Raw genomic sequence first — 12,671 nt, 5'->3', positions numbered from 1 at the left:
CAATACAATTGGGGTGATAAAATTTAATGGGGAAATAGTTGAAGGACTTGCTAAGGCCGAATAGTGGGGCAGTGAAGGAGTGCAGTAGATAAAGTGCCTGACCTGGAGTGAGGAAGACTCATCTTTCTGAGTTTGAATCCAGTCTCAGTTACTTACTTGCTGCATGACCCTGGGCAAGTCAATTTACCCTGATTGCCTCAGTTTCCTCATCTGAGCTGGAGAGGGAAATGGCAAACCACTCCAGAATCTTTGCCAAGAAAATCCCAAAATTGGGGCACAAAGAGTCACACAACTGAGAAGAATAACAGAAATAATCCAGAATATAATGATGTACTGAATTGTAGGGGACGTAAATAGTCCCTAAGGATTTCACAGGATTGAAGGAGATTATGGTCATTTGCAGAAAGTGAGGGGGATTTCTTGTTAGAAACGTGCCTTACAAGAGGGTCTCAAAGAATGAATAGGATTTGAATAAGCAGAGAGGAGAGAATGGCGCTCATGGTGATATCTACACTGGACTCCTCAAAATTGTCTTCTGTGAAATTATTAGCTCTCAGTTGGCAGGGATTTTGTCTTCCTTTCTTGATAATTTACAATGTTCCATGTAAATGTGACTGGTTAATAAAGTTGATTCTGATACAGAATACATTCTCTAGGCCTTGAGAGACTGTAGAAAATGGAATTTCAGGTGAACTGAATATTAGGATAATCTCCTATGCTGCCAAGCAGTCTTTACTTCTGAAACACGTATGCCCTCAGGTTATTTCCAATCAGACCACTTCCCAGAAAACTACCCAAGCCCAGGCTTGGTTCCTCCCAATCTCTAACTCACTCACTCTGCCTCAAAATTTATTCTATTACTGTAGCTTAAATATTTCTGAAACCCTATCTTGTATGGTTTCCTAAGGGTTTCTTTTGGGTAGTCTGGTCACCGGAACTAGATTTTAAACTCTTGGATATTGATGATTTGAGAAAGTAGACAGCTTATCTTTTGTCTCTTCCGACTCAGTGCTTCCATCCTTTATCATTGCTGTCCAAGACCAAATTCTACTTCCCTCATTTTCTTTAGATGAATACATTGTTCACAGCCCACCAGTATAGGCTAAACTAATCAACCTGATTATGTCTAATTTCAGGGAAGAAGTGATATTGAGGATTGGGTCACTTTCCATATTTAACTCCCACAGTTGTGTTCCGGGGTTGCCAATCTGACCCCAGCTCTCCTATTAAATCACTAAGTGTCTTTGGTTAACTACTTAACCTCTCTGATTCCAAGTTTCCATTGTATGATGGAAATAATGATACCAGTACAGGATATATGTAATTGAGGAACACATGAGCATTTGGAAGGATGTTTCAAGAGGGATTTTTGCTTCAAATAAGAATTGAAATATGCCTCTAAGGTCCTTTCCTACTCTGAGATTTTATGATTTTATGAGTCTGATACCTGCCCTACTTTCTTCTGTCTTTTGTTGAGAGGAGCAAATGAGATAATAGATAAAAAAGTGCTTTGTAAAGTAAAAAGTGCCATGCAAGTGATATAATGATCATCATTATTATACATCTTCAGGTAAGAAGTTCTTTCAAATGTGTGGATTTTGTAGATAATACAGGTTTATCTGAAAAAGTGTTAAGTATCCAAATGAATATTTTTTTACAGAAATCTCTGCTTTCTGAAACAGAGTACTGATTATAACTATTTATTGATGACTCAGGATCATCCATTAATGTGCTTGTCTTGTGCTATCTGAAATGATGCCCTCAGGGCTTTTTATAGTCCACAGAATTGTTTGGCCTGTGAACAAATAATAACATTTTTTTTGGTCTTATCAGTCATTTTTCAATCATACCTGACTCTTTGCGATTCCATTTGGGATTTTCTTGGGAAAGATATTAGAGTGGCTTCCCATTTTCTTTTCTAGTTCATTTTATACATGAGGAACTGAGGCAAAAAAAGGTTGTGACTTACCCACAATCACACAGTAAGTAAGTGTATGAGGTCCAATTTGAACTCAAAACAGTGAGTCTTCCTGACTCCCAGCCCATCACTTTATCTACTGTTACATCTAGTTACCCTTAGCAGCAATAATACTCAGCCTTTATATAGCACTTGAAAGTTTGTTATTTTATTATCTATTACCTCATTTTATTCTCAACTGTAACCATGAAAGGTAGATGCAATTATTATCCCCATTTTTAATTGAAATAGAGGTTAATTAATTGCCTAGAGTCACATAGTTATCAGATGTCTGAGTCAGGTTTTGAACTCAAATCTTTCAGACTACATTTGCAAGGCACTAGCCACCATAACACCTAAATTGTCCCAAATTGCTATAGTTTTTGAATTCTTCTGTTTGTATTGTAAAAATCATTTTTCTGCCTCTTTCCATCTAATGTCAGCTTGTCAACTGAGTATCTTTTGCTCACTATCAGTATGCTTGCTTTTATCAATTCCCCTTGAAATTTGCTTCTTCAAATAGAAGTTGTACTAGGAAAATGGATAATGAAGCATATTAGAATTATATCAGAAACAAAAATAAACACAATTTAAAAGAGGCACTCGGGGGCTCCCCTGTGAATAATATGCATAGGTTTTTGGTGCTTGGACTTGGCAAACATCCCTGTTTGCAAACTGACATATTGTCAGTGGCTTTTCTATTTTCTTCCTGTTTCCAAAGGCATGTTCCAGCTAGTGAAGGCTGCTAGGTAAGTGACTCCTAGATAAGTATGATATAGTAACAAGATGATGATGATGATGATGATGATGATGATGATGATGATGATGATGCGACATTTATATAATGATTTTACAGGTTACTGCTTACTTAGCAATCATTTTCTCATGAAATCCTTACACCATCCCTAGAGAAAGTGAAGTATGTATCACAATTTCCAGAATCTCATAACCGTTGACATTTGGGGTCCTCAGACCTCTGACACTTGACATGCCCTCAGGAAGAGGGGAAGCCTCAGAAAAAGTCATCCAGGAAACGGCCAATCCTGACCTTGTTCCTGAAATACATTCCAGTCAGATCCCTGTAGTGGTCTGTAGGCATCGGACTTTGACAAATCTGGTACACAAGACCCTCCCACACCGTATGGGGGAACATGCAGTCAGACATAACAGTTAAAGTATCCAACTGGACAGCCCTTCGAACTCTGCCCTTGTAAATCCCTACATTTCTCTCAGGAGTTCCTGTTAAATCTCTCCATATTCATTGGCCCATTGGCCACCTCGGCACAGGAAGAGTCTGATGGACCCCTTCCCTGACCCTTCATTCCCCATAGCTTAGCCCCTCTGCCTTCTTTGTGGCACTAACATGCATCCCCCATTTTACAGATAAGAAAAATGATGTCAGAGAGGTGAGGCGCCCACATTGCATAGCGGGTACTGGTTGGTTCTTGGAATGGAGCCCACGTCTTTTGACTCTGACCCTTGGGCCCTTCTTACTCCATCACAGTAGTATAAAAATTAAATTATATCTCTAATAATAAAAATTATATTTATGAGGTTTATTAAGGATTATTAGAAATCAAGGAATAAAGAAGATACAAAAATAAAAAACAAAAAAACACATGCCCATGGCTGATTAGCCCATTTAAAATCCCTATGCTTAGCTTACCACTATACTTGCTACATCATTGCAAAGGAAGAGCAGTGTGGGAGGCATTACTGCCAGTTAAATACCAATTGTGATCTCACTAATGTGGAGACTCAGGAGAGATTATAGGGAATTCTGGGAAATACCAAGGACTTCTGGGGATTGAAGTGTAGGTTTCAAAATCTCCATTTATACAGTAGCACTACCAAGAAGCTCCAAGGGACCATAGCCCATCGTTCTCCTCCATTACAGACCAGCCAGTTTTCTAGGACCTCAGAACTCAGCCCTCTCCCTGAACGTGGAGGACTGTATGCTTGAGCCTGGGTCTGCCCTTGGCACGTTCTCACCGATGCTCTCTTTCTTCTCTAGGTCAGTCACAGGCTTGGATAAGGAGCCTGACCTTGTACACATGGAGGCGAGGACGACTGACGGATGTGAGTGCTGCGGAAGCAAGGTTGATACACAGCGGGGCTGAGCTAGGGCCAGGGGGAGCCAGCCATTCCTCTCTCATTTACATTTTAATGGACTGGGAAGATGCAGGGTGCAGAGCTCCAGGACTGACATCTCGGCTGATCTCTGACCTCTTGGGCAGCAGGAAGACAGGGGGAGGGGACAAGGCTTCTTTGGTCCTTTGAGAAGCCCCATGGAAATAGGCCAACGTGGGCCCATCTCCAAAACGCTTCTTTGGTCTTTAGAGTAAGAATTTGGATGTGATGCTATTCACGGTTTTCTCCACCATAATTTCATGCTGCCCTTGGTACAATTCGAAAAGAAATATATACCAGCACACAGTGTTTATTTTTAAGTGGTTTGCATTTTTTTGAAGGTGGGCTCTCTTTAAGAAAATGTGTTAGGCAAAACTCAGATTTGCTATATTCCAATAGATAATTGGGTAATTATTTGAATCATCACATAGTAGGCACTTTAAAAAATGCTTGTTGACTGATAAGACTCACCTTCAAGGACCCCTTAAATGGTGTTTTCCTTGAAGAGAGGCAACCAACATTTATTAAACACTATGTGCTGGAAAGCTCAGGGCAAATTGAGAGAGGGAAAGGGCACAATAGACATCACTGTTCTCTCCTGCCTCGGGTTATCTTTTATCTACTTGCCTGTGTACATGGTAGATTCCTCAGAAGGAAAGAGGAGACTTGAGTATGTTGTGGTACCTTAAATAGAAATAAGAGAAGGGGGGAATTAAGGGAAAAGGTGAACTCTTTTTTAATATACTGATAAGATGTTGGCCCATTGGATAGGTAGAGGTGAGGTGAAACTAGAGTTAAGGAGAGATACTTAAGCTATGTATGTATATAAATATAAATCTAGATATGGAGATACCTCTGGGTTTATTTATCTTTAAAACTATACCTGTATATGGTTGTATAAATATAGATATATCTATGAATAGGTTGAAGGAGAGAGAGAGAGCTTAAAGTCACATGCAGAGACATGACTGTTGAAAGTCAAAGAATTTGAACTCACCAAGGAAGAGAATACACAGAACCAATAAAGGTCCAAGACTAAAGATTTGGAGAACACAAGGGCTTAGGGTAGTGTAGAAGAAATAGTAGGTCAGTTATACAGAAATAAGATTAGGATAATGTCATGGAAGCCAGAAAAAGAGAGTAGACTGCTTAATTTCTGGAATTGTGTAGTCAGTGATATCAAAACATTAGATCAAGGAGGATGAGGAATGAAAACAGGCCATCTTGGTGGCTCTACCTAGAGCTCCTTGGCTTCAATCTGGCTGCAAACACTTCTTTGCTGTGTGATCCCAGTTAAGTCACTTAATCTCCATTGCCCGGCTCTTAACATTTTTTCTGCCTTGGAACCAACACACAAAGGTAAGGTTTTAAAACAATAATGGGAAAAAAAGGATCTCCGATTAATTTAGCAGTTTCACAATCACCATTGTTCTTTGATAGAATAGCTTCCTAAGGGTGATAGGGTTGAATTCAGTTTTCAGAGTTCAAGAAGCCAATGAATCACAAGGAATTAGCTGCAACAAACATAAACTATATTTTATAATTAGGTAGTAAAATGCAAGAGGAAGCAAGATTGAGTGCCATTTTTAAAGGGTAGATGAATCCTGAGCACATTTATTGGTATTTAGGAAGGAATAAAGGAAGAAAAAAGGAAGGGAGGATTTACCTATAATGTGTGTTAAGTATATTAAGTGTTTCCTTATGTGATCTTTACAACAAACCTACAAGGCAGGTATAACATCTCTATAAAAATTGAGGAAATTGAAGTAAGCAGAATTAAATGACATGTTCAGGGTCACACAGCTAGTATGTGTCAGAGGCTGGATTCGAAATCATCTTCCTTATTTCAGGCCCAATTCTGTTCATTACACTATCATTCATATAATCAGTTAGATACTTCCCCCTGCAAAGGATTATTATGTAGTAGTGATATTAGATAAAAAGGTCTTGTAATGGACCTAGTCAACATGGTTGCATATATAGCATTCCAATCTGGGGTTCAGTCCTCCTTCCTATATTCCCAGTCTGGGATCCTCCAAGGGCAACGTGAGTGCCACAACTCAGGGTTCTAGGATTTAGGTTTCTAATACTGTTACTTACAAACCGCAACATGGTATCCTTTCTGTTAATAGTCAACAGCCTCAATTAGCCTTTACCAAAGGTATTTATTTACCAAATGACATGGTAAAAAAAAAAGTTGACACAGACATTACTTCCCAAACTACAGTCTTTCAAAAATACAAACAGATTCATAGGAAGAATGGCTGAAGCTTAGGGTACAATGGCAGCAAGATATGTGTATAGGATACACTTAAAGTAAATAGAAATTCACAACTCCTGGAGCTTTATGGCCTAAGAATCCTTTCTTAAGCCCAAGAAGGTAGGAAAGAATGAAGGAAGGAAGGAAGGAAGGAAGGAAGGAAGGAAGGAAGGAAGGAAGGAAGGAAGGAAGGAAGGAAGGAAGGAAGGAAGGAAGGAACAAAAGATGGAAAGAAAGAGAAAGAAAAGAAGGGAGGGAGGAAGGAAAGAAGAAAAAAGAGAAAGGAAGAGAGAAAGAAAGAAAGAAAAAGAAAGAGGGAAAGTAGTGAAAGGAAAAAAAGAAAAAAGAGAGGAAGGGGAGGATTCTTCTGGTTGCTTTTTAATATGTTGGCTATTCACTTTTCTATATCTGTCTTTCTTTCCATATATGTTTTCTTTCTGCTCTGGATTATATTATATACCATTGTTCCAGGCTCTCTGATTCCAATTAGATATGCCATCTGCTACTAGTCCAGATTTTTTGATGATATGGTCAGAGGAAAGAGGGAATGGCTAAGGAACAGAGAGGAAAACTCTTTCCTTTCCTCCACCAAAAATGATTTCATATCTTGACTACAATGGTCTTGGCTACAATCCTAGATCTGGAATCCTCTGAACTGAGATCATCTAATTACGGACTGCTCTACCACTTCACTGATGAATGCACACCTGACTAGATATTTTTATATCTAGGCCAAAGGGTGTAAATTGATCTCAGCTGATTATAAGATAGATCCTTTATGGTATCATTAGGATTCATCCAATAACTAGAACCTCTTAAGATTCATTAATATTAATTAAGAACTCCTTCATACCTTATAACAAGATTATAGTACAGTGTCTTAGTATTTAGTTTAAACTATTGATTAATTCAATTGCGGTGTCTAGACCCTTTGTGTTTGTATTAATTGAGGTGGGCCCAACCCTTTACATGACTTCTCCAATAGCATTCTTCAATTCAGGAATAGGAGTGAAAAAGCAGATAATTATGGGGGAAAGGGTGAGAACATGGCCCTGAGCTATTGCTTGGCATATTATAAATTTCAGAATGTCAAGAGAGTAAGATTTCAGTGGTGAAAGCCAGCATGTAGTTGAGAATCAAAACTTAAGTGTGGAAAGTGAACTAGAGCAAAGATGATGGGTGAGGAGAATAGGGAGAGATGGAGTAGATAGAGGCCATAATGGAGAGACAGACAGACAGACAGATAGGCAAACAGAGACAAAGAAAACATAATATAATAAGAGAACAAGAGATCATGGGAATTTCAGAGTTCAAGATAATGGAGATAGAATAATCTAGGGTGACAGCAGTGAGGTCTAAGTTGTGATCACTTTTCTTTGGTGGTTGAGGAAGCTAATGAAATGGGAGGCCTGGGTGTTAAGCTTTACATCATTGTAAATACCAGAATCATCAAAGCTGAAGGCAGGAGTTACTCTATGAAGAAGGCTTAGAAATTCATGAGAAAAATTCTGAAAAGAAAAAAAAAACAGCGGTAAAATTCATGACCTCAGAAAAAGTTTGGGTAAAATGCAAGTTGAGGTAAGTAAGCTAATAGGAGGCATATTTGGCCTCAAAGAGATCACCAGTGGTATAATGATTGGAATATGGTTTTTGAAGGGTATACCTCCTACAAAAACAGTTTCATTGGTAGAACAGTAGGTATAATAGCATTGTAATAACTATACAATCACATAAGAAACAAGGAGGATTAAATGTGTGAGCAAAACTGGATGGATATTACCCTTAAAATATACTATAGAAAATCTGGAGAGAAAGAAGAAATAGGAATTTTAAAAATATCACGAGCCTGGAACAGGCTCTGGTCATCTGTTGGAGCTTTTTTCTCTAACGGAAGCAATGTCCAAACACCCTCCCACTACCCTCAAGAAATTTGCAATCTGATATTATTTTTCCATAGATAGCATGAAGAATCTTTTTTTTTTGTCAGAGTGATCTTAGTTTGTATATCTAACTCAGGAAACATTTTTAATATTAAATAAAGCAGAGTACTAGTAGTTTCCTCCTCCAAAGTAAATACAGGGAACAAATCAAAGATATAGGCCAGGAGGTAGAATTATCCAGATCCTGTGACTGTTATACTGAAACAGATAGACATTTATGCCAACTATATACACATGATCTTTTCCCTTTAGAAATTGACAATTTAAACACCTTACTTTAGATTATCCTGATGTGGAGGTGCATATGCAAGTTGAAAAAGCCCCCATCATCAGGAGCAGCCCCTGCCCTGGTCTTGACACTTTCTCTTTTTCCCCTCTCTCTAACTTCTCTGTTATTTTTGGAAGAACCCTCATCTTCCTATTACTCTAGCTCATAAACTAGACATAATCTTTTACTCCTCACTTTCTTATCTCTTCTCCAAGTAGTTGTCAAGTCTTGTTGATTCTACCTTTCTAACATCTTTCATATGTGCTCTTATCTCTCTACCAGGGCTGCCATTACCTTGATTTAAATTATACTAGGAATATTATGCTAGCTTATTAATTTGTGTATTCACCTCAAATCATTCGCCATTCTAGCCTATCATTCACTTATTGGTAAAATTGATCTTCCCAAAGAATAGAACTGATCATGTCACTCACCTCTTCAGTGAAATCCAGTAGACCCTGGTAACCTCCAGAATCAAATATAAAATCATCTGTTTTTCAATAAAAACCTTTCATTACATGAACCACTCCTGCCTTCCATTTCTTCTTATATCTTATCCCCTCCCTACATTTCCTGCAATCCCTGATACTGGTCTTCATGCTATTCCTTAAACATAATACCTTCTCCCCCATCCATGTGCATTTTCCTAAATCTGTACAGAATCCCTGAAATTCTCACCAACTTCATCTCCATCTCCTGGCTTTCCTGGCTTCCTTCAAAGTGAAGATAAAAATCTGACCTCTGTGAAGTCTTTCCCAACCCCCCCCCCCCATTAGTGCTATACCTTTTTTTATGGGATATTATCTAGAATTTGTCTGTAAATCCTGTTCCTATATAGTTGTCTGCATGCTGCCCCCCCCCCCCATTAGACTATGAACTCCTTTAGAACAGGGACTGATTTTTGCCTTTTGCTTTCAAGCTCTAGCTCTGGCACATAGTAGTCACTTGGTCAACTTTTTTTTGTTGTTTTTCCCTTTGAATTCAACTGTGTGACATGAATTGGTGGTGATAATATGTTCATAGAATTATTGAATTGTGGAATCTCCACATCATAAGATTAGAAAGTGAGACTAACTAATCTGCTCCATGCAAGAATCCCCTAACAGGCTGTGTTGTCCATTTGCTCCTGAACTCTCTGAGTGACAGAGCTCACTACTCCGCCGCTACATTATTGTTAGAAAGTCCATCCTTATACGATGGTACTTTGATACATGAGCACCTTACATTATAGGCAAAAGATAAAAGCAGCCACAAACAAGATTTTTTTGCTTTAAGTCACAAGCAGATATCTGAATCATGAGTGAGATTAAGGAAATGTTGAGGATTTAGGAAAAAATTAAACAATTTATTGAAAAGACACACCCAGAAAACATTGTAACAGATCACCCATTAGATCTGTGTGACACTTGTTTCACACATTATTGAAACATTCTAAAAGGGAGGAAGAAACAAACTTCCATGGGAAGGTTTTTGTTGAAATGGCCTCTAAGTGAAATTGAGGAAAGTGTGTTGAAATAGCCAAAATTCAATGAAGAAAATGATGATGATTAAGTAAACTAAAAAAATAACAAGTTTAACAATAAAGTTACACATCATAAGTAATGTGTAAGGTCAATTTTGCATTTAAATGAAGCGTTACCATGGGTAGAGTTATGTTAAGCAGTAGTGCACAAAATGAAAACCTTCTCTGCCAACATCTTTGCCTGACATTGAAGTTAATGAACATTTCATAAGCAAGTTTATTTCTTTACATTCTTTCTTATCTATAAATACATTCATTTGTTATTTATAAAGCACATTCTTGTATTTAAAAGCATATAAAAACAAAAAAAAATGTGTGTTTTTTGGGGGCCAGAATGGATTAATTGCATTTTTGTTCATTTAAAAAGGGAAATTTAATTTGACATTTGAGTAGATTGAGTTATGAGTTTGGCCATTGAGCAAATTAAACTCGTGTGTCAAAGCACCACAGAATTGAAATCTGCCATCTTCTGGCTTCCAATAATCTGTTCTCTAGAGTTATGTGGCATGTCTGTTCTTTACCTACATGAAAGCCCCATATATAAAGAGATGATGAGCACCACTCCTTCCCAAATCCCCATTCTCTTCTCTAGACTAAATGTCCCTACATCCTTAATTTTTGTGAATGACAAGAAGTCATTCAATAATAGTTATTTATTGAATGATAAAACATTTGTTAAATGAGTTACTGTGGCATGGTTTGTTTTGAGACTATCAAAATCCCTTTTCCCCCTCTCCTGTATATTTACTTTTTTAAATTCCCTTTGAAAATATATGACTCAGAGTTGAAATTCTATCTTAATATATAATCTGACTGGTACAGAGTTCAGTTACTCTCTTGCCTCCCTCAATTTGGACACATTAGGGATAAGTCAAAGAACTATGCTTTCATTGATATACACAATCTCAGAATAAAGAACTCTGCAAATTAATACAGTGCCAAATCACATTTTTCTATTAACAACTGCATCACTTTGTTGGCCCCAATAGAGCTTAAAACCCCTAGACATTAAGAAATTCATTTTAAGGCAAATAACTTCCTTTCCTTCAGATCCCCTTCCCATTACATCATCTTACACTTGTTTTTTTTTTTTTAAAAAACTATTTTATTTACTTTATTAAATGTTTCCCAGTTGTAATAATGAAAGGGATGCTTGGATGCTTGAAGAGGGGACAGGGGATAAAAAAGGTTTGTAACAGGGAATGGAGGGGTTGAAGAAGAGAGAGGGAATATGGCTGCCAGTGAGGTAAAAGGAGGGAGATACCCCCTGCTGAGAGGCTAGCTTTGAAAATTGGGGTTCCTGAGAAATAGGCCACCTATGATAGCCCAAGGGATGTCTTCTCTATTGATTGATGTTGAAGATACCCCAGAGCAGGTAAGCAACAGAAACTCCTGAAGGACAAGCTACACCCCCTTTCCCCACCAAGGTTGCCCAGTAGGCGTCTGTCTGATAAGGGCATTTTATGGTTGAATGACTGTCCTTAGATTCAGCTCCCTCTATGTCCCCCTGAAATATTAGTCCTCTTATCTGACTGGTTTTATCAAATAAAGATGAATTTAATAATAAGTTTGGATTTGGAAGTATCAGGGAAGAGAGAATTGGGATTTTCCTAGATTGGGTTTGAGTCTCTCTCAACTTTTGAGTTGAGGCCAGGACTCACTGGCTGATGAAGGGATTTTTTTTTATTCTTGTCTGCTAATCTGTGCTAATTTTATTAAGTTCAAAGTCTCTAGCATTAGATAGCAAAAGGAAGAAAAGAGAGAAGGTGGGGCCAGACTCTTCAGGCTGATGCCCCTATATACCAGCCTTACAGTTCAAACTGCTCCCCTCAAATACTTTTGTTCAATGACACAATCACAGGAATCCAGGTAGAGCACACAGTTGGGAAAAGTCCAGGAATAGAGGAACTTCAATCCCAAGACAGAGAGAGAGGCTCCTTCTAATCTGAGGACAAGGAGAGAGAGTCCCAGGAGACCCACTGTCACTCCAAGTCCCCCTTTCCCCACCAACTGTCATTCTTGTCAGTATCTTCTCTATATTTCAATTGCTGTTTGTTCCACCTGAGGGGCAAAGTCCAAAATGTGCTTCAGTTTTCCTTTCCACACAATTACATGTAAATTTTTATCAACCATTTAAAAACATTTTTTAATTCCAAATTCCCAGAGTTTGTAATGATCTCTTTATGCAAAAGCTGGTGGAACATTATTCATATTTCTATACTTTGCCTGGCCCAGTAATTCTCAACATATGAACAAGATCTCCAGAAAAATTAGAAATAATATCAAGAATTCTGAGGTCCCAACAAATTCCCACATTAGCCATGATTCAAAAGAAAACAAAAATAAATGAAACAAAAATAAAAACAAGTATTTTAGGAAATATCCTTAATCTGCACGATGAGTTCAACTGTTCTCTCTCTGGACATAGAAAGCATATTTTTCCTTTTTTAAAACTTTATTTATTTAATTAATTTTGAATATTTTTCCATAATTATATGATTCATGTTCTTTCCATCCTCTCTTACCTCTCCCTTCTCATAACCTACAAACAATTCCACTGGGTTTTACATGTATCATTGATCATTTAGGTTTTA

General features: G+C 37.8%; 1 protein-coding gene across 2 annotated transcripts in view; it reads left to right on the top strand.

Annotated features, from left to right (window-relative positions):
- SORCS3 (sortilin related VPS10 domain containing receptor 3) overlaps positions 1–12,671 on the top strand; it is a 724,209-nt gene that overhangs the window by 500,260 nt on the left and 211,278 nt on the right. For both annotated transcript variants that reach the window (XM_007479197.2, XM_056804235.1), the window contains one exon: positions 3,972–4,036. In XM_007479197.2, the coding sequence (XP_007479259.2) occupies positions 3,972–4,036 (65 nt within the window). The remainder of the gene's footprint in view (positions 1–3,971; positions 4,037–12,671) is intronic.

The sequence above is a fragment of the Monodelphis domestica genome, chromosome 1 (genome assembly GCF_027887165.1).
Source record: "Monodelphis domestica isolate mMonDom1 chromosome 1, mMonDom1.pri, whole genome shotgun sequence".
NCBI lineage: Eukaryota > Metazoa > Chordata > Mammalia > Didelphimorphia > Didelphidae > Monodelphis > Monodelphis domestica.
The sequence above is the reverse complement of the archived record's forward strand: the minus strand, read 5'-3'. Positions and strand labels throughout refer to the sequence as shown.